The following is a 20,886-nucleotide window of genomic DNA, read 5'->3' on the forward strand; positions in this document are numbered from 1 at the left end:
AGTCAAGTTCTAAATTAGTTTTATTTTAATTTTGAATTCTTTGAAAGGCTTTAAAATATTGCCTTGGCTTCTGAAGACACTTATAAAGTTCTAGAGTCCTGAAATTAATGTTTCAGAAAAAAAAATATAGGGAAACCCTTGTGTTTGCACTCAAAGGTGGCCTGAAATTCACCTTCTCAAAGTACAGAAAAAGGTGCAGCGTTCATTTTCAGTACAGGGAACTGCTGTGCCTTTATGTAACATACGCGTTGGGAAGTTCTCTAATTACTAAATGACATGTAGTCTTCTGTCTTGAGAATAAAAGTAATAAATGTTTAATTCAAGCCTAAGAGAGATGTTAGTGAGAGGAGACTATGGCTTGATGGAGAAGTGAAGTGCAGGAGGCTAGATACCGGAGCAGAAAGCATGTAATACAAGGTCTACTCTTATCTTCCATTTATTTCTCATCAAGCAACTGTGTTATGACTAGTAAGAGCTACAAACACCATATAAAGCATCCTGTGGATTATTTCTCCATCAATTCAGAAAAACATGGTCACTCACAAGTATGACAAAATGTCATTTCAGAGTATGCTGAAATTTGCTATTGTGGTTCAGTTTTTCTCAGTAGAAATGTTTCTGTCTCTCTTCTTTGTTGACAGCAACTCAACTAATGAGGGAACTAATGTAAAGAAGTGCTGCAAAGGATTCTGCATCGATATCTTGAAGAAGTTGTCTAAAACTGTCAAGTTCACCTATGATCTGTATTTGGTGACTAATGGGAAACATGGCAAAAAAGTCAATAATGTGTGGAATGGAATGATTGGTGAAGTAAGTTCTGTTAGGTAAAAGAGCTCTTAAGTAAGAACTTAGCAATGTTTGTTCTTAATTCTTTTGGAGAAATGAGGTATTCTCTACTGAGTAATATTGGTGGTGTCTTCTCTTTGTGGATCAGGTGGTATATCAACGTGCAGTTATGGCTGTGGGGTCTCTCACTATTAATGAAGAGCGCTCTGAAGTGGTTGACTTTTCAGTGCCATTTGTTGAGACTGGGATTAGTGTCATGGTGTCACGGAGCAATGGCACAGTTTCACCATCTGCTTTTCTAGGTATGATTCTCCAACCCATCCAGATCATTTAATTGCATTTCTATAGAGTTGGGCAGGTTTCATTGTTCATTAAGCTATATAGTGCATTGACATGTTTCTGTCAACTTTTGAATTCTTCATTAGGAAGTTTGTACTGTGTTGACATGCTGATCAACATGACTATTAGCACATGAAGATAGTGCTGTTGGTTTCGGATGCAGTGAGTGAAAACAAACTATTTCAATATGAAAAAAGAATTCCCAAAATCATCAGTTGGGAAAATTACTTCCTCAAAACCTGCTTCTTTACAAACTAATTTATGCTTGTTTAGCCCATTATAAATGGTTTCATATCTTTTTAATATTCACATTCACAAAAAAAATTTAAAACAACTTGTAGAACGGCTAACAAAAAGAGACTTCCTATGATCAGAAGAGGTCTGATGGCTAGTTCAATAACAGTTCCCTCTGACTTCTGAACACCGCACTACTGCACTGGAGAGCTTCTGAGTATTTTCTCCATTGATGCAATTAACAGTGGAATTGTGATGATGCAGTTGAACAGGGGAGATACAGCAAAGAAATGAAAGGCTGGGCAGAAAGGACATGTGATATAAAAAAACCAAAGACTTTGGTCTTCTTTCCTTGTTCGCTTCTTGTTTCAATTGTTTATTTCTCCTTCTCTTCTAGTGTTTAGTGTTTACTTCTGTATTTAATGCTTAGCCTAAATTTACCTGAAGCTAAAAAGAGAATGAGCCATGAGATAGATCAGAAGTGTCTGGAATGCTGTTATGTTCCTCGTAGTGTATTTGGGAACAGTACATTTAAATATGTTTTGCAGTAGAAAGTAGTGCTAGTGACACTAAAATCATTTAAGTGAAATTGGAAGAAAAACCAAACCCAAACAACCCAAAACCCAACCATGTTTTCCAGATATCTTATGGAACAGTTCAGTATGTTCAAGTCCATTGATGCCTTTTTTGCATCACTGATTATAGGTTTCTTTTAGATTGCCAAGTGTAAGTTCTTCCTTCTACTGAAATCGCTTGTAGCCATCGAGGAGCAGATGTTGGTGTAGTATCAGCTACAAGTGGGAAAATGAATGGGTTTTCTTGCACAAGAATCATCATTTAGCAACACAGCATATTTCTCATACCTGTTCCATAAAGGCACTTTACAGAGATGATGCAAATAAATATAATACAGTGAGTAATCAAAAAACTTCCCAAACATAGTGGTACCTAAACAGATTTTGTTGGTGGTTAATATTTTTGTTTAATGAATTAAAGGCTTAATTAAATTATAAGAGGTTGCACTTTTTAATGAAACTATTCAGATAGTGTCTTTTCATTTCTCTAAGTCATTGACCTGTAAAGATAATTCATTTTTAAAATTGCAGTCGCAGCATGTTGAAATTATCATTTGAACTATAAGTACTGGAATGCTTTCTAAATGTGCTGCAAACGCAGTAGATTTTTACTACAGAATCTGCTTATCTCTGAAAAACCTGCTTACAGCTACCATCAAAAGAGGCAACTTCTGCATTTTTCACAACAACATAGTTCTTAGATTTCCAAAATGCATTTAATATTATTGATTTAGTTGGATGAACATAGAATTCAAATGGTAAATAGCCCCATCTCATAAAGCTCTATAGAATAGCATTACTTTTGAAGAAATCTGATTTACTGTAGCAATAAATCAAGTCTGTGCTTTCAGAAGTATGTTCTGGATTTTTACACATAGATGAAACTGCCACTTTACTGGAATTGACTGTATATTTCGAGTAGTAAAATGCTTTGCCGTGCAAAATACTATCAGGCAGATAACTGCATTTATTCACAGACTGATTTTGTTTCAGTTAAGTGAATGTCTACGAACAGAGTTATTCTACATCATTCTTTTAAAATGTTTTTTAAAAATCTGTCAAACACAGTATTTTTTTAAATAGCACTTGATTACAGCTCATGAAATATCTGCTTTTGTGATTTGCTACTATGAATGTAGACCAGTACAGAGTTTTGTCTGATTTAGATTTTCCATTCAATTGTTGTGTCCAATAGATATAAGGAACTGCTGGGCTGACAGCCTCTTCCTCATTATCTTCTGTCTTCTGATTCTGATGTAGATGTCTTCTTCAAATGAGAATTTTATCCACATTAAAACATTTCCTATTGTACTACAATTCATATACGCTTGATCCACAAATGAATTATTAAAAGATTCTATAGAGATTTGATTCAACTTTATTTAAACAAACAAAATAAGGGAAATCTCAATGCCAAATATCTGTATTTTTAAGAGGGTGAGAATTCATAAGTGAGGTCAGTTTTCTTTTTTGGAGGCATTGGTGGAATAGGAAATCTATGCCCCTATTTATTCTCTGTGTTTTTTAAGCACCGTTTTTGGTGGGAGGTAAACCTTCAAGTTAGTGGAATAAGATATCTTTTTCACTGTTCTCCATTGCCAATCATTTGAAATATACACTGGCAAGTCATATATTAGTATTTTTCTGCCATATCATAGCTTTACTAAAACTTCTTCTAAAACCTGCTGCTTGCCTGAGGGAAGTTCTCTTTGTGCCCTTTGAGAACCAAAGAGCAGTGCTGAATGTGGAATGTGATCTCTAATATGACAGGAAGATCGACTTTGTTATTCCATTGATTTTGTACTTGTTCAGTCTCGCTGCTTGCTAAATAGCTTTTTCCTATTGCTTCTTTTAATCCTCCACCTTATTTACCAGACTGCTGAAATTATTGAAGTGTTCTGCTTAAACTGTTATTTGTAGCTCACTTATTCACATCTGCTTGTTTTGCCCTTTGCCTTATTTAGATTTTGACGAATCACCATTGCTGTTTCTCCACTGATGCTTTTGATAAGAGTTTTATCAACTTCTTTTCTTCAGTCAGAATGTTGTCAAAATTGTATGATAATTTTATGTGAATTCCAATTTAATCCAGTTAATACACGAATTCACAAAATGTTTTTTATTGACTGTATTTGGCTACATAATGCCCTTTACTTGTCTGCATCTGAACAGATCTTTCTCTGCCTTTTAAGAATTATGTTATTTTGCTAACTTACTATTCTCTTTGAACAAACAATTACAATAGTTGAAAGAAGGTATTTCCATGCTTGGGCCCAAATTATTACGCTTCATTCTAGTTCTGAGTGAATCATTCATGCTAACTCAGGCAAGGTTCAGATTAGGTTATTGGGCTTAGCACATCTCAAGTCTCACAGTCATTTTCTGCAGTGGTGGAAGAATTTTCAGTGGTTCCAATCTTAATTTAAATGCAAAGAATGAAGAAGTTGGGATGGAGGAACCTCCTGATCTTTCAAAAACAGGCAAAGCATTGAAACACACTGATTTCTTCTTATTTCAAGTGCTTTTGATTCTGTACTGATTTGAAATAGCATATTAAGTTTGTTTTCCTCCCACTTCAGAGCACACTCACACTTGCATTATCTACCAAAATCAGTATATGAAGTGCCCCCACATAAGCTGATCTGATAAAGAGGTATTACTTTGCCATACAAAACCTTTCTTAGATATATCCTTGCACCATGACAGCTACCACAGGGACTCCTGAAATGACAGAAAATTTGTGAATTGGGCAATGTGATGTTTAAGAATTTTATGTTATCAAATACCACATCACATGTCCTTACCACATCCAATCTTTTCAAAAAGTTGGTATTTAGTCTGGTATTTAAAGCTGAGTTTAGATTTCTGTTCCAACATATTTCTTTTACTTAAAACATGGATTTCCTGTCTTTCAATCTGACTTTCAGTTTTCCATAAAAACCTTCTGATTTCAGAAATTTGCTTCTAGATGTGAATGAGACTTTCAAAAGGATGTGTTTGCAATTGGTAAAAACAACATCTTCATTGCAGGTAGATGAAATTAAACACAAGGAGAAAAAAAATAATTCTGAAATGAAAAAAATGAGGCATTTAGCTCATTATATTAAAATGCAGGTATTCAGCTTTCCTCTGTGACACTTTTTGTTGGCTAGAAAATGTGAGTCTACTTCACTGAATTACCAGATGTATTAAGCATGTGCTTAATTGCTTTTGCTCTGCAGAAACAGTTATCATGGTTGAACCATTCTGTTGATAAATGCATATCACACAGGTTAGAAATGGGCTGACTCTAGACTGAATAAGCAGAGAGTCAAACCAGTTATTTGCCACTCGAAGGCTTTGCCAAGAAAAATTGTGCAGCGTTTGTTTTTGAATTGCAGCTTACATTTAAGATTTTGACTTTATGAATTTTGGGTAATATACTAACAGCAGTTCTTCATGTATTGGTACTTAGTTGTTTGCTGGCATTTTTGTTGGTAAAAGCAATTTAAAGAAAACTGCTGGGCTTGCCTAGCCAAAGACATTAGAATTCTTGGACTGGTTTAATGAACTGTTTTTCTTATCTGTTTTGCTGCAGAGCCTTTTAGTGCTTCTGTCTGGGTGATGATGTTTGTGATGCTTCTCATTGTATCCGCCATGGCTGTCTTCATATTTGAGTACTTTAGTCCTGTAGGATATAACAGGAACTTGGCACAAGGGAGAGGTAAGCTTTGCATTTTACACAACCCTGAAACTGTAAAATAATCATGTGTTTTCCATCTCTTGCCCTCCATCTTTTAAAATCCTGAGCAATGTGCTCTAGCTGGCCCTGCGTGAGCAGGGAGATTGGACTAGATGACCTCCATGGTCCCTTCCAGCTTCAATCATTCTGTGATTCTGTGAAAATAAACATAGGAATAAAACAGGGAAAGCAGCTATGAAACTGTTTGTTCTTTAAATAAAATATGGTTTCTTGAGGGCTTATATGCTCGTGTTTGTATTCTAATTAATTGGGATAATCCTATAGAAGGGTGATACCACAGAGTTGGATTCAGGCAGTGTTTGGTTAGTACACAGTATCAGTTGTACAGTGTCAGCTTAAAAAAGCATTGGAATGAGTTCTACAGACTCATGACGCTTACATATTCACAGTTAGTTCAGACAAAGTGATCTAAACTGGTGTGGTGGATGATCCGGAAAAATAGCAGTTGCCTTGTACATAGATTTATATATTCTCTACAAATGGTCTGATGAACTCAGCCTTGAAGTGAAGCCACTGGCAGAAGGACATCACTTCTTCCTGTGTAGCATCGTCGTCTATAGAAACCTCAATTCCAAAATATACCAGCACAACAAATTTAATACACAGATTGCCTCTCGGTGAAAGCTGAAGTTGGTTATTATTAGTACTTTGACCTAAGAATGAAGATTCCACGTATTGTGGTGCCCTCATCCTTCCTTTTCTTTACTAAATAGTTGAGAGTGCAGCCTGGTTTTAATTTCTAAATCATACTTGCCTTATTTTATAATGAGATCTTCCAGCTTGGTGAACATGGTTCTGAGAACTATTGCAAGCTAATGGTTTCTTCTAGATTATGGTTGGCCTGTTCCCTGAAAAAAGGTAATATTGCAATGTTCAGATAATGTTATAGTTTCAATAAGGTGGTAAATGTGTAGCCTCTGTCCAAAATAAACACTGTGTTTAGGAAGGAGAAATTAAAGGTGGGTAAAGTCACTGGAGAAGTAGGGGCTAGGCTTTTTTTTTCTGTGCCACTTCGTGTGCCAGAAATATTTACTGTACTTATAGCTACAAAGCCATATTATGGCATCCTAATGTAGCTATAGAGACTTGCCACGAATCCAGCTGTTGTTCATTTGAAACATGGAAGCTTAAAATAAATGGGAATCTTTCTGTAGATTACCCCTTTCCCTCGGCATTTTTGGCAGGATGAAGCTCAATGGTAATACAATCTCCAGTAGCATAAACAGAACTTTAGACTGCTTTCTTGATATATATTTTCCTTATCTCTGTAGCTCAGAAAATACCAATTATCCCTATATCAGCTCAGTCTTAAATGATTCTAGAAGGTAGTTTCAGAAACCATTCGCCAGCTCCATTGCATTTATTTTGCTGCACTCTATCTTCTTAGTACTGCTGCAAAATAGAAGGAGGATAACCTAAGGTGTGCTTGATTGCACTGTGAAAGATTTGCACTGTATTCGAGAGTGTTTCTATTGAAATTGTAACATGCTCTAAGTATACCCACTTTGGGTTTTATTCTTTTGTTAATAATTAGATTATTCTTAAAGTAAATTATAATTATAGTAATAACTAAATCTGAGTTTGTAATGTGCATCTCCTTGGCAAAAAGGATGGGGCAGGGAAGGAGGTAGGATTACAGGTGCCTGCATCAGAGCTTATTGTCTGCATTGCCATTTAATTGAAAAATAGACACCTATAAAAAGGTCAAATGAGTCACAGTCAGGGGAGGCCCGTTTCTTTCTTCTGAGGACAAAGAAGTGTAGATGGTGAGCAATATGCGATGTCTGCAGTGTACTTACCCAGATCTGACTAAGAACAAACTTCCCTTTTGCAGTGGTTTAAGCCCAGCTGGTAACTCAGAACCACGCAGCCACTTGCTCACTCCCCACATCCTCTCCCCTGCTCGTGGAGGGATGGGGAGGAGAATTGAAAGAATGTAACTCCCACGGGTTGAGATAAGAGCAGTTCAGTAACTAAGGTATAATACAAACCACTGCTGCTACCACCAATAATAATAATGATAAGGGAAATAACAAGGGGAGAGGGTACAATTGCTCACCACCCGCCAACCGATACCCAGCCCAACCCGAGCAGTGATCTGGGCCTTCCGGGTAACTGCCCCCAGTTTCTATACTGGGCATGACGTACTGTGGTATGGAATACCCCTTTGGCCAGTTTGGGTCAGGTGTCCTGTCTCTGCTTCCTCCCAGATTCTTGTGCCCCTTCTCACTGGCAGAGCATGAGATTAAAAATCCTTGGTTGGAGTAAACATTACTTAGCAACAACTAAAAACATCAGTGTTATCAGCACTGTTCTCAGGCTAAAGTCAAAAACACAGCACTGCACCAGCTACTAAGACAGAGAAAAACAACTGCTACAGCTGAACCCAGGACACCTTTTTTCTCGCAGGGCTCTCACAGGTCTTTTAAGTGGATAATAGCATTGCTAATCCACTTCTGCTGCTGTGTGAGCTTGAGGGCATTGTGCTGACCACTTCTGCTTGCTTTGGGATGAATTAAAAGCTGAATGCAAACAGGGATAACAAAAATTACAGAATGGGTCTGCTGGGACAGGTTTTTACCTGTAATGACAACATGTTTGAAACCACAGAACTGACTCTGAGCATGTGAGGTAGCCAGAGACTGGTTTGCTGTAAGTCACGTATCTCTACAGGCAGCTTCTCTGTGTTGACTTACTGATTTAGCCTCTGAGTGCAAAGTTGCTTAATGTAGGTGATGTGTAGAATGATTCACATCTTTTAATCTTAAATATGCTTACATAAACTTCAGAAAGCATAATGTTGGAAGATTGAAGTACTAGAATTGAATTATTAAGACTTAAACCCACAGTTTCTCATTTTACATGTCTGCTGAAAGGGGCAGAACTGTGGCTCCTGCCTTACTGAAGAGACATACCAGTTTGCTTCTCCCCCAAACTTATGCTTTCCATTTGCATTTTAAAACTTTTGAACTAAATGCCACATAGAAAAATGTTGAATTATTTTTTAGAAATATAGAAATTAATGTCATTACAATAGAGAGTACCTATGGTAAATCCCTTCATTCCGTTGGGAGTACATTGAGTGCATATTGATATATTTTTTAACCATGTCTTTGTAAGCAGTTTGTTATTATGTAGGTTATCTTGCCAAGGTTTAATTGAACTGCAACTAAAATAATGGGGGTTTGCAATTACAGATCCCCATGGACCATCCTTTACCATCGGAAAGGCAGTGTGGTTACTCTGGGGCTTGGTTTTCAACAACTCTGTGCCTGTGCAAAACCCCAAAGGGACGACAAGTAAAATCATGGTGTCAGTTTGGGCTTTCTTTGCTGTCATTTTCCTGGCTAGTTACACTGCCAACTTAGCTGCCTTTATGATTCAAGAGGAATTTGTTGACCAAGTGACTGGACTGAGTGACAAAAAGGTAGGTCTTCAGCTCAAAAGAGGTCAGTGTCCATTCTCCATAATCCTCTACAACTTTGTGCTAAAAAAGTCCTCAGAGTGAATAAAAAGCTAAAACTGGATGATTTCATTCTGAGTGTAAGCGTTTACTAAGAAACCTAAGACCCAAAGCATGAAAACATTAGGCTGTTTTCAAAGTCTGAGTTGCTTTTTCAAAAGTAACTGCATTAATTGAAGAGTACCTTAATGTTGTGATGGATGGCAATTCCTGGTTGATTAAAAAGAATGCTTCACCATAGACAAAAGCTTGAAAATTGTAAAAGTTGGCTTGAATGCAGAGAAGACGTATTTAAAATTATTTGACCATCTCTGTGTGGAATGTTAATAATATATTAATTGAAAAAGATGCATAAACCCAGCAACTGTCCAGTAATCATCAGAAGCTAATTAACGCTCATGAAAAAAATGTCTTTTTCCTTTCTGTGTAGTGTGCAAGGAAGCTATAGAAAGAGCTCAGATTTAAAGTGGTGCCAGCACAAATAAGCAAAGAGAAATAACAAAAAATAATATATATTGTCTGTTTGAATATTTTTGTTGTATAAAATGGCAGGAGGAAAAACAAACATAAGAAAATTTGAGGGTTTGTGTTATCACATGAAAGTGATAAGGGATACATGGGATAAGGTGCAGAATTTTGATGTGTTTGTGGAAGGTGCTTTCCTAATTTAAGAACCTTTGTGAGAACTTCACTTTGACGATTTTACTCATCAAAGTGGACTCTGATAGTTTACTTGAACCCTGCTCGAGTTTCACACAAACTGGCAAATAATAAATATGCTTATTTTTCATTTTGTTCTAGCTTGCCTGAACTTGCTTCTCCTGAAAGTATACTCCCCAGAGCTTTGTGAACTTTAATCAATAATCTTATACATCAGAAACCTAGCAATTACTTCTCTTTTATTTCGTTTGTTTGACTGCTTTGTAATAGTGCTGTTGCATGGAGGGATTAAAGCCCATTTGCAGAATGACTGTTGTCATGAATATGCTCCAAATACATGGAGGGCACGCTGTTTTCAAGTTTGTGCCCAGCTGTTTTAAATTGAAGCTAAATATTGACATTAGAAGTAATGTTTAAATACAGTATAGCACAGGGGAGAACTTCACAAGGGATTTCTCTCAAAGGACAGCAAAAAAGGCAAATTGTTATTCTAAAGAAGGCAACAGCTCAGATAGATAGCCTTGTGTCTGGTTTTTGTTTTAACTGCTTTTTACGATCAGCTTTTGATTGATGGCCTGAAGTATCAGAGTGTGAATTGCAAGCATGGCTAGAGGAAAGACAGATAAAAAGAAACAAAAAATGGCAGTAATTTTGTTTTTATTGTCGTGTTGTTACAAAGCCTTTGAAAGAGTATGAAGACTGTTAAATATGCCTTTATTTTAAGATAATATTCTTAGTTAGCGATAGATAAAAGGTGCTCTTCTCTTGATGATTAAAAAAAGGGATTTGAGAAATGTCTTTCTCTTGTTTGTGAGAAAGATTTCCTGGGAAGTCTCTGGTTTGGTGGGATTTGGCTTGCACTCGCACAGCACTAGCGTCTGGGTCTGCCAGGGCACCCTTACCTTCCTCTCATTGCTGGCTGTTTGCCACTCTCACCTTTGGGCTGGGAAGATGCCAGTATTCGCTCTGTAGCTTTTGGCTAATAACTTCCTTATTTTTGTAATTTGTCTATTCTCTCTGCTAAGTAGGATTTTATTCCCACAAATATAAGCAAAATAAAACTAGAAAAATACTTGAATCAGAAACTACCATCTGGTTTTGTGTGGTCTGCTGATCATTTATTTGATCTGCCACCTTTGGTTTTATTTTACAGTTCTTTGGCCTGAAGCATTGAGATGAATCAGGGGTGCCATGCCTTTTCTGATTAAACTGAATAAGCCAGAAGCCCAAAAAAGCAATGAGCCATTCAAAATGTTATTCTTATTGCACACAGGTTTTGCCTCTCCACAGTCCTGAGGTTTCTCAGATATTAAAAATTCTAATAATTAAAGAATAATTAATGGGAATGTGATCCAATTCATGGTAAATTATTTTTTCCCCCTTTTTCCTTGTTGCTGCGATGTTGTTGTTAAGAGAACAGTTCAGGAATTTGCAACCACTGTTACTGTTGTTCAGCAGGGAACTCTGACCGTTGCTGCAAGCAAAGCAGCAGGAGGACGTAAAGGCCAGTGAGAAGGGTCAGAGGTATGGGTGGAATTAATTTGAAATAGGTAATATGTAGAAGTTTAATACATTTTTTGAAAAATTTCTGGGCTGGTAAATCAGTTTCCTATTCTTCCCTCTCCCCTTTTTCTTACTGCACAACTGAAGAGTCAAGCTCTTTTGTCAGTGCTGTATTGTCAGTGCTTAAAAGTATTCCCAATTAGAGATACTGGAGTTTCTCAGTCCAGCTCCATGTGGCGGACTGTAGAGAAGAGAAGCCAGGAAAATCCTTCCTCTCTCTGTGCAGTCATCCCTGACCCTCAGCATTCAACATCTTCCCACTGGTTCAGTAAACCTACTGAACACGTGATAATGTGCAGTTTACCCCTCATCGCTTTAAGACCTCTTGGTAGTTTCCTTCCTAATGTTGCTAATAAATTTCTGAATGTCGTGTCATCTACGTGGCACCAGAAATCCATGGCACAGCATGTACTGGAGTTACTAGGGGTGGGTGTTCATAAACTTGAATGATTCAGAAAATGAGAAGAAAATTAGATTTTGACATTCTTGTGTATGTAAAAGATTTTTAAAAAGCTTTGTGTTCATAGAAAGGCACAGAAAATGAGTCCAAACGTATCCAGCAAAGCTGGAATTTGTAGCACTTAACTTTTGAGACTATTTATGCCTTTTTTGTGTAATGAAAGAGAGATAAGATTACTAAGGGAGAGTAGATAGCAGTGGACAGAATTGTCTTGCAAAGTATTTATCTGCTGTGATTCCTCCAGAGTCATGTTTTAGGAAATGCCCCATGTACATGTGGTCTAGGGGATTTTCTTCAGCCTTGACAGAAAGCCTTAATGATGCCATTTACAAGTTCCTTATTTTTGCAAGATTACAGTGTTCTGTAACCATGGCTTCATGTCTTTGCGCAACAAGATGTCACAAGATCTAGAGTTACTAAGAGATATGTAATGGGGCAGGCTGAGGTTGAAAGGCAGCATGGATGTCCTTAGAGTGGACTCTCTTATCCCAATCCATCTTGCTACTTCAATATTAGATCTTTACAGTGCTTTCTGAGGGTTGTCAGGCAAAGATGTCAACTGCATTTCAGTACCTGATGATTATAATAATAGTCCTGGAATTACTAATAGCTATATTTTTCAAAGATAAGAAATCAGATTGTCAGCATTTTCCATCTGGTGAAAGAAGAAAGGAGAGAGTTCAAATATGGATGCTTTTCTGTCAGTCTAAACTAGCCATAATTCCTGTTAAAATCTATGTTAACAGAGGGAGAATACTATTTTCTGCTACATTAGTAGTGTTTTCCCCAGAACAACGACAAATAACTGCTGTGAATACCAGCCTTTTCAGGCAAGCATGCAAATCTTTGGGTTAAGTCAGTATTTAACGTTTGTGAAAAGTGAAACTGTTGTGAAACAGTAAATACTTTACTGACTTAATGAGATTGTCAGTTCTGTTGCGTTATGTTAACTGGAGTTGTTGTTAATTGTTTTGGACTTCTGTTGCCATGTGCCACAATTCTAGCAGCTGGCAGAGCATGGGGAAACAAGAACTAATGGATTAGTCTAATAAAGGTAGATCTCTCCAGAATTCCAGCTCAAGCAGGGGGGTGTGCATACAGTTTAAGGATTTTTTTAATGTTTTTTTGGTTTTAAAAATAACATTTCAGAAAATGTCTGGGAAGCAAATGGCTTCTTAGCAGACATGGTACCTCTTATTTCCCATCATGGGGCTTCAGGGAAAATGCGTCCACGTAGAGAGTAGATTCTTTTTTCTTTCTTGTCCTGTGCCTGCCACATAGATCTTCACTGCAGTCACAGAGCCTATGTGCTTCTCTAGAACACGTCAGGACATAGAATATAAGTTTAGAATTATTGATGAGAACTTTAGACACCTTAGTCACGAGTGCAGTGTAAGTAAAAAGATTTTAAGCCTTTTTTTCCTTCTTTACAAGTAGTCTGTGAGCAGGCAGTAGTAGCAGACAATTGTTTCAAAATAATCTCTTCTGTGACTGTTAAAATTCATTGCTTGGGTGTCTTGTGCCAAGAAATTCCTGTTTGTGGATGGTGTTTGGGAACCATTTATCTGTTTGTTCTCTCTGTGACCTTTGAATGAACTAGGCCTTTCATTAATCTCTGCTTTCCTGCAGAACTATTTTTGTATTCCGTGAATGTAGCATTTGTGACAGATACCTCAATCCCTTCATCTTTTCCTATGGGAGGAAATGCCTCTCAACATCTTAAACTCATCTGGATGTTCTTGAGAAGTGAGACTATCGAGAACCAAAGTCCATTTGTAAATTACTAGGATACTCTACCCTAATCTCCCTGTTCCCCCAATTTCCCTGCCATGGAATTGAGCTTGCAGAATGCTCACCACAGCTCCATTTCCAAAAAATGTCAGCTGGATGAGCAGCAGCAGTTTTTACAGGTCTGGAAATCAGTGTTGTTTCTTCAGTTGATTTTTCCAGTTCTGTTGACTGGTAAATTTGATACAAACACTAGGAAGCTATCTCACTACATCAGGGATTCATTATCTATAGATTTAAATAAAGTTAATAGCAAGCTACATCTGGACATATATTTAAGAGCAGGGTTTGTTTCAGTGCTGCATAATAAACTCAAAAGAGGAGATAGCAAATATAGACTAAGAACCATGACTAGCATACAGTGTAATTTTAGTGCATAGGTCAATTAGTATGTGTAAAGTAGAGGCAAAGTAGTAATTTAAGCAGTAAAGCTGTGAAAGGGGGAAATGAGGAAAGTAAGACATCTGTTAGCTAAACAAACAGAGAAAAATAGAGTTCATTCTTTTATGCTTTGTCAAAATATGCTTAATTAAAATGCAGCATTTAATTGTAGTTCTGTAACATGAAAATTGTGTTGCAGCAATAATTTCACAGTCAAGGTTTGATGGAATTGAAAATACTCCCATTTTTTGTGCAAGCCCTATTTGTAGTTTCTTTGCAGATTGGCACTGGATCCTGGGAATTCTTGATGCCCTGGGACCAAACGTTAAAAAGAGAAGTATTACATACGTAGCCCAAAGGAAGCAGCAGCTGTATAAATATTAACTGTCTCTTGCAGCACAGGGTATTTAGATTTCTCTTCTAACTTCAGCAGTAAAGCCAGAATGCACTTTACCGTGGAATTAATGGGTGACTGCTTTTATCAATGCTCAATTGAATTTTCTCATTAGCCAATAGTTCCTCTATTTGAGTGGCCTTTTTAATTTCTTTCTTAAAGAGACATTTTAGCTTAATCCTAAAATGTCACTTGGTATTTAAAGGGAGATATCGAAAAGGTGCATATAAAATTTTTGTCTGTTGGCAAAGGTTTATGTGAGATTATCTGAATGATTTCCAAATCTGAAAGCTGAGTGTGCCCTGAGCTATTGCAATACCTTTGCAGATATTCCCTGGCTTGTTTGTGCTGATGCAATAGTGAGATAGAGGCTAAAATTGTAGGATAAACCTATATGCCCACAAGCAAATGGTTTGTTTGTGGTTTGAAACTGTAGGAATAAATAGGGACTAGGGTCATAGATGTGAGGGCTCCAGAAGCCTTTTTCATGTCAAATGATGTAGCTGATGAGCCCCTGGGGAAGATGCAGGAACTTTTATTCCCTTGAATCATGGCAATGGAAGGAAAGGTAGCTCTTAACCCTGTCCCTCCCTGCACACAAGCTTCCTGGAATCCCCTGCACCCCTCCAGGAGCAGTGCCTTAGGCTCAAGTAGTGCAAATGATCCTTTTGCCTTCTTTGTGTGGGACCCCCAGTGCCACAACGGAGATGGCAGTATGAAATGACTATCAACAAAATACTGTTTTCTTCTGACTGCTGTTTATCCGTGTGTCTGCTTGTAGCTCGTGTTCTCTAGGGAGATAGTGACAGATGAGGAACATCTTCCAACATGTCTCTGCTCCAGTTTCTGCTGTCCTGCCGTATTACAATGCATGGGAGAAGGTCACACTAAAGTGGCAAAATTAAGCTGGTTTTACTTTGGTTGTAGATGTTTCTGTAAGTTCAGTCATTGTGAAGACACAGTTTCTGGTATAATAGAGCTTAATTAACCCACAGCATTTGAGTAGATGAAATTTGAGGTGGCCATTTTGGTGTTTTTATTGGGGTGTTTTTTTTTCAACCCGAAGTTGCCTTTCTTCACGTTTTGAATGCCTGAAGCACTTTGCTTTTCTCTTTTCTCTCCAGTTTCAGAGGCCACATGATTATTCACCTCCTTTTCGATTTGGAACAGTCCCAAATGGAAGCACAGAGAGGAATATCAGAAACAACTATCCCGACATGCATCTTTACATGACAAAGTATAATCAGAAAGGAGTGGAAGATGCCTTGGTCAGCTTGAAAACTGGGTGAGCTTTTTTCCATGGATTTTAAAGAATACTGTTGGCTTTGCAGAAACTGAGGATCATTGATCTGTACTTACAGTGATACTGAACAGACTGATGTCAGGCACACTGTGTAGTAAGTACATGGCTCTGTACATGCACTGTACAGAAAGGACAATGATTGCCTGTGATTTGTATGATTAATTTAAAATTGCATGGAAGCTTCGATGTGCTATGTAAAATAGATTCAAAGGGCAGAATTAATACTCCTCAGATTTGAAGAGAGATGATACAGATAGGCCTTGACTTGGGTGGGGGCTCAACAGAGATCGTGATGTTTTGTGCAGTCCCTCATCTTTGCAGAACTCTCTCCCATAGGAATGTGCTTTCTCAGGGTGAATTTCTGACAAAGCTTGTTTTTCTGGCCAGTGTGCAATTACTTGTTATTTCTTTTCAATCTCTCATCCCTTTGGTGTGCTTTTTGGTCCACTCTTACATTTTCTTCCCTCCTCTAATTAGCATGACCCTGTACATTTACTGTGACATCTGAAATACTGACTTTGATCTTTGTAAAAGCTATTGAGATGAGAGGGTCTCAAATGCAGTCTAGTGCCTGCTTCTGGCAAATATTCTGGCAAATATTATTGTCCTTCCTTAAGATCTGAGATTTAGACTTGAGTGCCATCCATCCTTTTCTCTCTCTAAGTAGCCAGACTGAATTCTCATTCTTAATCCTCAGAAGGCATGAGTAACTCTACTTGTATCAGTATTCATCTGCGTGACAGCAATGTGTTAGCTCTGGTAATCTTTTCTAAACATACAGGCTTGGTAATAGCATGTGTATTTGTGTTAGTAATACTGCATTATAATAATCATGATTTATCACTATAGATTGTTCAAGTTTGTTTTATTTCAAAGTGAGAATGCCAAGTTACCCACAGTGGATTTCAGTCCATCTACCCTAGTGGCTGTTTAAGGCACATCTCGCCTGCTATTATTTATGGTGAACACAGGACGTAGTTCTTCCTATACCAAATTAAGGTATTAGTTTTGGTTCTTTTTTGGGAAGTGCTTGTCCTTTTAATTTTCACTCTCCTTCTGCCATGCATAGGGGATTGTAACACATTTGAGTCCCCAAATCTTTCCATAGAGTGCAGGTTCTCATCTTTGGGAAGTAATACTTCCTATTGTTTCCTGCTCTGCTGAATCCACATTCTGTCTGGACTGTCATCACTGCTCAAAGAGTCCTCGACTGGCAGTTCTCAAGCACGGTTTGTCCCACCCTGAGACAGACATGTAACATAACGTGAGATGAATCTCACCCAAGTTTTCCAAACTGGAGGCAGAGCTCCTGTTCTGACCAAGCCTGTGTAAGTCACGTTTCCTGGGTGACAGCTAAATTACGCATTATAGATAGTCAGCTGAATGCTGCCATAGGCATGGGTAAGCAGCAAGGTTCTGCGAATTTTAAAAGAAGCTGTCCTTAATTTCAACCATTTTTAGGGCTTGTTCAGTTGGATGGATTTATTTAGACAATGTATATTCCTTGTACTTTTCTCCAACTATTTCTGCTACTGAAAGTCCTGAAATACTGCTGTTAGCTTTAAAATCAGGCCACCTGTCAGACACTGAAGCATGAAAAAGGTGGTGGTGGAGGGTGTGCTACCTGACTGCAGGGGAGTTCAGGACATTCACTACAACTCAGGCTGGCTGCTCTTGTGCCAGCTGCTGCTCTTCCTCAAAAGCTTCAGTCCTTTTGACAGCATAACGTATTCATTTTTTATAGATTTTTGTCTCTTCCCCGCTGGAGCTCCTTTCCTCTTCTAAGTGATTTCTCAGAGCGGACACCCCCGGTGTCTGCCTTGCTCCCCTTGACTGACATTTCTGTAGCAGATGGTGCAAATAAGCTGCCATGTGCGGTGTTTTCCAGATCAATATAAGTAACTGCTACATACAGCTGCGCTCCGTAGCATTTTGTCTGCTGGCACCTACAGAAGGATTGGACAGCATGCCATCAGCTGCTTTCAGACTTATATCCTTCAAAAACAGAACTTTTCACTTTTTCTACCAAATTTACTGTTCTGTTCCTCAGTATACGTAACTCTTCCCTCATTTTTTGTATACCTGTACTGTATCTTCCTCCTTTCTCAGGAATTATTTGACCAGATTGTTGCTCTCTTCCATGTAAAGTTTGCCCTTTCATACTTATCCAGACTTGATCAAGCTTTCACCTTCCCTACTTTGCTTGATCCCACGATTTTTAACATGTTGCCCCAGGGATCATTTTGAGGATGACTTATCTCTCCTCAAACTGCAGCTGCTTCTGAGCAAATGTATAATTTCTGTTTTTCTCTACAGCATGCATGTGTTCTGCTTACCTTCCTAGAGCTATTTCGTCTGTGTTCATCTTTATCTCTGGTCAAAGCTATTCCTGTACTTTCTTCTTTTTCCATCCTCATCATTGGTTGCATACAACAAGCCATTTTTCTTACATGTGGTAAAGCTTGCTGCTTCTGCACAGCTTTTGGAAGATGAACTACCCGGTAATTATAGAGTCACAGACTATAGACCTGGGCAGGACTTGTGAAGATTGTCTGGTTGGTAACTGCTGCTGTGAGTCAAAATAAATAGTACCTGTCTTATTACTGAAGAATATTTGTATAACCTGTGTGCATTTCTAGTCTCACTTTTAAAACTACTTTTGATTAATCAAAGACATAAAATATAGTCCCTTTTAATTCCTTATATATAGTGTTCGATTCTAATTTTAAGATGGAACAAAAAAACCCCAGCAATCAGGCAATACTTAATGACTGAATAATGCTGCACACGTGGCATCTGATCTAAATAGAATCAAACTATCAGGTAGTCTCTTGTCACTGTTCAGTCTGGTTGTGCTGTATCTCAAATTCTTTTATCTTTTGGTCAGCTTTAATTAACATTAGCGTCTTGAGGTGTATTTGAAGATCTCGAACTTTGAGACCATCATGTTTAAATAGAGTTGTTACTGAGTTGAACTAGAAGGAGAAAGTGGGAAGGAGACAAACATAAAGCTTCAGATGCACAGATTTCTCTAAGAGCTTTGTTGTTCTTGGAGACATGTCATTTTCTTCGTTCTGAAAACAAGGTAATAAACAAACTGGGTTTTTATCTTGCTTCTCAGAAGAAGCGAAAAATCAGCTGCTTCAGTCCAGTTGTGAACATGCCCAGGAAAAACCTCAAGGGCAGAAATATGGATAGGAATGTGTATAAAATAAATTATGTTCCTGCCTTTATTTCCTGGTCTGGTGTTAGGGGTTAGATAGGTCTTTTGCTGTACATGTAGAGATGAGTGTGCATGGACCTGTGTATGGGAAGCCTTAGACAAGATACCCAGGCTCCTCCTATTTTTGAGAGGTGAAGCTAATAGTATTTCAAAAATTAACTTAGAAAGAAACATCTGCTATTGGGTTTGGGGATTTTTTTGGGTTTGTTTTATTAGAACAAATCACTTCATGGACAATAGTCTTGGACCTGTCTTGTCTGATTAGCAACAAAAATGTGTGACATCATTCTAGAAAGTAATGAACTGGGTAATGCTGCAAATGAAAATAGAAATGGGATTTTTGCTTTAGACTGACATTGGCATTATACCTACTCCTTCAGGTGAATCCCCATGGTGAGGTTCATTGCAGCTTATTCATGAAAGCTTGTTGCATCAGTGGTGAAGGCAGATTTATCAGCTATATTGGCTTTCCCTCTTTGATAAGAAATTAACATTTATTTCTGAAAATACTAAAAAATAAGTATCTTAAAGTCTCAGTATTATCTACCTCATGTCAATAGTATCTTATTTCTGAGATTCACACATAGAGTTCTCAGGGAGCTGCTCAGGCGCTATTTGAACAACAGCAGAACTTTGTATTTATTGATTAAAGGTATCAGTTTGCAACCAGGCCTGGTAAAAGGGATCAAAATTAGGGTTGTTATTGAAGTGCTACTTCATCATTTTCAAAATGGCAAAATATTGTCACTTCTTCAATGCAATTTAGTACTTTAAGTAATCACAATCTTACAAGCTTGGCAAACAATGTACTGTTTTTCCCTAAATTTCACGCATGTAAGGGATCAGCTGAACCATATGCGCTGTGCTACATGAAGAGCTTCAAACTGCTCTTTAGGCAGGACTGAGCAGCTCAGCAGTTCTCCAGAGCATTTTGTTCCTTTTCCTTAATGAAAACAGAAATGGCAGTTATTTTCCTGAGCATTATTCAGACAAGTCTGTAAGATGTTAGCTAGTGCATTCTTGGTGGGTGAAGTCCAGCTCCCTTAGAGCTGTAGTGGCTTCTCCCTGTTCTTTAGATGTTTATTGGTCAAATAAAGCTCTAAAAATGCATTGCAGGCATTTCTGTTTATGTTGTGTTTAATCTACATTTCTAGAACCCTCTGTACCAGAGACACAGATCTGTTGAGTTTGCTTCTTGAAGAGAGAGTAAGTCTTTGGATAGCAAGTAGTTAATTTTTACAGTGGGTGTTTGGGTTTGTTTGCTTCTCTTTGCCTTGTTCTTTTTTTCCAGAAGGGATTCTAGTTAAAGAATGCTCTTTTTCTGCAAGCAAAACACCATTACCTGTAGTAATTCCTGGGTGTGGGTTGTGTCAGCTCATAGCTGTTGAGTATGCCTGTAGTGTTGTGTACGAGTGTTCTGCTCTAAAACTGTCACAGTGAGAAAATGCAGTGGCAGTAAACCTGAAATGCGTTTCATTTTCCCACTTCTGCCCCAGCTTATGTACCCTGAAGTGTTGTCTGGGATTTAACTGCTAATGGCTGAAATTAGAAAATGTGATTGGGAGAGGCTCTTCTTACTATAGAGAAAATGGGAGACTTTTACTTGCCTATGGCCTGTCACTTCCTTTCTAGGAAACCTGAGTGATGATGGATCCCTTGTGTTCCATGGGCAAGCAGCGCCTTGTACAGCTGCAGACCCCCTTGCTGCCGTGAGCAGGTTTCAGGTTTTATTTACAGCTACAGCTGTGCCTATATATTCAGGGATTTGCTGCTAAAGTTTACTCAGGGCTCCATCTGCCTTCTTATTAAAGATTGCTGTGCTGGGTGGTTTATACCCATCCAGTTTAATACTATATTCCCTAGTCATCTGTGCTATAGTGGCAGAAATGCAAAGCTGCTTGGCAGGAAGCACTGTGCACTGCCGGAGCCTTGCAGGCCTGATGCAGTGGAGTATCACATCCCAGTTGTCCCCTGG

The 20,886-nt window shown here is 38.1% G+C and overlaps 1 protein-coding gene across 1 annotated transcript in view; it reads left to right on the top strand.

The window, feature by feature from the left end:
• The window catches only part of GRIN2A (glutamate receptor, ionotropic, N-methyl D-aspartate 2A), a gene marked incomplete at its 5' end in the record, with an annotated part of 76,435 nt that overhangs the window by 27,231 nt on the left and 28,318 nt on the right, over positions 1-20,886 (top strand). Inside the window, 5 exons of the mRNA XM_010014752.1 lie at positions 642-810; positions 935-1,088; positions 5,512-5,637; positions 8,874-9,103; positions 15,510-15,670. Coding sequence (XP_010013054.1) covers positions 642-810; positions 935-1,088; positions 5,512-5,637; positions 8,874-9,103; positions 15,510-15,670 — 840 coding nt within the window. The remainder of the gene's footprint in view (positions 1-641; positions 811-934; positions 1,089-5,511; positions 5,638-8,873; positions 9,104-15,509; positions 15,671-20,886) is intronic.

This window comes from Nestor notabilis, unplaced genomic scaffold, assembly GCF_000696875.1.
Source record: "Nestor notabilis isolate BGI_N333 unplaced genomic scaffold, ASM69687v1 scaffold12695, whole genome shotgun sequence".
In the NCBI taxonomy this organism is placed as follows: domain Eukaryota; kingdom Metazoa; phylum Chordata; class Aves; order Psittaciformes; family Psittacidae; genus Nestor; species Nestor notabilis.